At 43.2% G+C, this 2,923-nt stretch overlaps 1 protein-coding gene across 1 annotated transcript; it reads left to right on the top strand.

Moving 5' to 3' along the window:
• Window positions 1-724: 724 nt before the first annotated feature.
• LOC110799210 (uncharacterized) lies at window positions 725-1,153 on the top strand. The gene has a single exon (XM_022004428.2). It carries the CDS (start codon window positions 725-727, stop codon window positions 1,151-1,153), a length of 429 nt encoding a protein of 142 aa, XP_021860120.2.
• The last annotated feature ends 1,770 nt before the right edge of the window (window positions 1,154-2,923 follow it).

Below are 2,923 nucleotides of genomic sequence, written 5' to 3'. Positions count from 1 at the left end.
GGGAAACTTTTGAGACACTTTGAACATATCAAATGAGACTCAACCCCAAAAAATGTATCTTCGGAGTTACCTCTGGCAAGTTCTTGGGTTTTCTTGTAGACGAACAAGGTATTGAAGCAAACCATGACAAGGTGCAAGCCGTTATTAATATGACGACCCAAAGACGGTTAAAGATGTGCAACGCTTAACGGGATGCCTGGCCGCTTTGGGACGTTTTCTCTCAAGAGCAGGGGACAAATGTCACTATTTCTTCAGCACTATTAAAAAGGGCGTTCAGTTTGAATGGACCCCAAATGCAGAAGCCGCATTCCTCCGACTAAAAGACCACCTTCATACTTTATCTCGCCTCGTCAGTCCCCTCCAAGGAGAAGTCTTATGCATATACCTAGCAATCTCAGATCACGCTCTTAGCGCCGTTTTTCTCACAGAGAGGGGGGGAATACAATTGCCTGTTTATTTCATTAGTCATGTACTACAGAACGTCGAGCTCAAGTACCTCATTGTGGAGAAATTTAGCCTAGCCCTATCTTTGACGAGCAAGAAGCTTCACCCTTACTTCTAGCTCACCGACTGATAGTTTACACTAATCAACCTCTAAAACGACCGTTCACCAAGCTAGAGGCGTCTGGGAGAATGCTGAACTGGGCAATTGAACTCAATGCGTTTGACATTATATATGAACCAAGGAAAGCGGTGAAGTGCATTCGCTGATTTTATTGTAGAAATGACACGCCCTGTCTACGCAAAGAATGACAAGATGCAATGTATAGTTCACGTGGACGGATCCGCCACTCAAAATGGGTGTGGGGAAGGCATCATCTTTGTATCACCGGAAGGAGACATATATGAGTATGCCATGCATTTTAAGTTCCAAGCATCAAATAACGAGGCTGAATACAAAGCACTGATATGTGGGATCCAAATGAGCAAGGCGACTGGAGCAGAGGAAATTTTAGCCTTTTCAGATTCCCAGCTAATTGGCAGCCAAGTGAATGGTGAATACGAGGCAAAAGACGCCACCATGATCAAATATCTGGAGATCGTCAATCAAGAGATGCAGCCACTAAAGAACTTTGAGGTACGGCGAATACCCCGGGCTGAGAACAACAAAGCAAATGCCTTGTCCAAACTAGCCAGCTCAGCATCTTGGTGACACTCCACGTCATGTATTCTGGGAAGTAAAACATAATAAAAGCATCGACATCGTGGAAACAGCCGTCCTAGACCGGACGACCACTTGGATGGACGATATAATTAATTACAAGATGAATGGGGTGCTTCCGGAAGACCTGGAATAAGCGGAAAGGCTGCAAAAAAGAAATTCATGGTTTGAGATGTGGAACGGGACCTTATACAAAAAATCTTTCTCCCGTCCACTACTCCACTGTGTAACCCCAGAAAAGGGGCAAGAAGTTTTGGAAGATCTACATCAAGGGCTGTGTAGCTCTCATATAGAGAAATCTCTAAGGACTGGGTATTATTGGCCAACCCTAAAGGAGGACGCACTCAGCTTGGTTAAACGATGCGATAAATGTCAGCGGTTTTCCCACCTAATTCGCCGTCCTGCACAGATTTTAACACCTATCACCAGCCCAATACCGTTGGCTAAATGGGGGATGGATTTGTTAGGGCCCTACACCACGACATCGTGTGGTGTATGATACGTCATATTAGTTGTTGATTACTTTACAAAATGGGTAGAAGAAGAAGAATTAAAAAACACCAAGGCACAAGATGTGAGAGCTTTCATCTGGAAGAATATCATCACTCGATTTGGTGTCCCGTAATCCATTGTCTTTGATAACGGGCCGCAGTTTAAGACACCTAAGCTGGAAGGGTGGTTGGCCGACCGTGACATTACGGCCTGTTTTGCATCCGTTGGTCGCCCACAAGCCAACGGACAAGTGGAAGCATTCAACAAAATTATTTCCGAAGGGATGAAAAAGAAGTTAGATGAGGCCAGAGGTTTGTGGGTAGACGAGTTACCCAACGTCTTATGGTCAATACGGACCACGGCAAAAAACTCAACAGGGGAAACACCCTTCTTATTAGCATATAGAGAAGAGGCCGTGTTACCTATAGAGATGTGCGAACCCAATCTGCGCGTCATGTTATTTGATAAAAACGCCAACTGGGAGATGATGAAAGTTGCCCTGGATTTTCTACCGGAAACCAGAGGAAATGCGGCTTTAAGACAACCGTTATACAAGCTACGTATGGCAAGAGAATACAACAAAAAAGTCTCTAGACGAATTCTAACGTGCTAAGGAAAATGGAAGCCGTCGGACGCACTAATGAACAAGGAAAACTCACCCCTAAGTGGGAAAGCCCATACAAAATCTATGAAGAAGTCCGTGATGGAACTTATCGAATTCAAGACATGCAAGGGCGTCCTATTCTATGCACTTGGAACACGGACAATCTAAAGAAATACTACTTTTGAGTCTAGGCCTTTATTTTTGTTATATAGCTTGTAAAAACAAAAGACGTCTAACGAAGACGCGCCCTGTAGCATGACTTGCAGTATATTAATGAAATATCTTTTTGCAAGCCTGACTTGCAGTTTATTAATGAAATATCTTTTCGCAAGCCTGACTTGCAGTTTGTAAATGAAATATCTTTTCGCAAGAATGGCTTGCAGTTTATTAATGAAATAACTTTTCGCAAGAATTTGATGTACACGGCTTAAAAAGCGAACCCATTATTATTTCATTCTTCCATGAATGAACCAAAGACTAATCGTTTAAAGGCCTAAGAAGTGTCCCAGATTACCACCTTTACTAGGACGATCACCTAGAACACAGGGTATATCTCTAAAAGCTATATACCAAAATAGTATAAAGGCTTCAGACTTTAACGAACGCATAAGGCATACTGTTGTCGTCCCTGTCCAGGGGGAAAACCATATTGGTTGAATGACAAC

This window comes from Spinacia oleracea, chromosome 5 (genome assembly GCF_020520425.1).
Source record: "Spinacia oleracea cultivar Varoflay chromosome 5, BTI_SOV_V1, whole genome shotgun sequence".
Classification (NCBI taxonomy): domain Eukaryota; kingdom Viridiplantae; phylum Streptophyta; class Magnoliopsida; order Caryophyllales; family Amaranthaceae; genus Spinacia; species Spinacia oleracea.
This window is presented reverse-complemented; position numbering and strand designations above follow the sequence as displayed.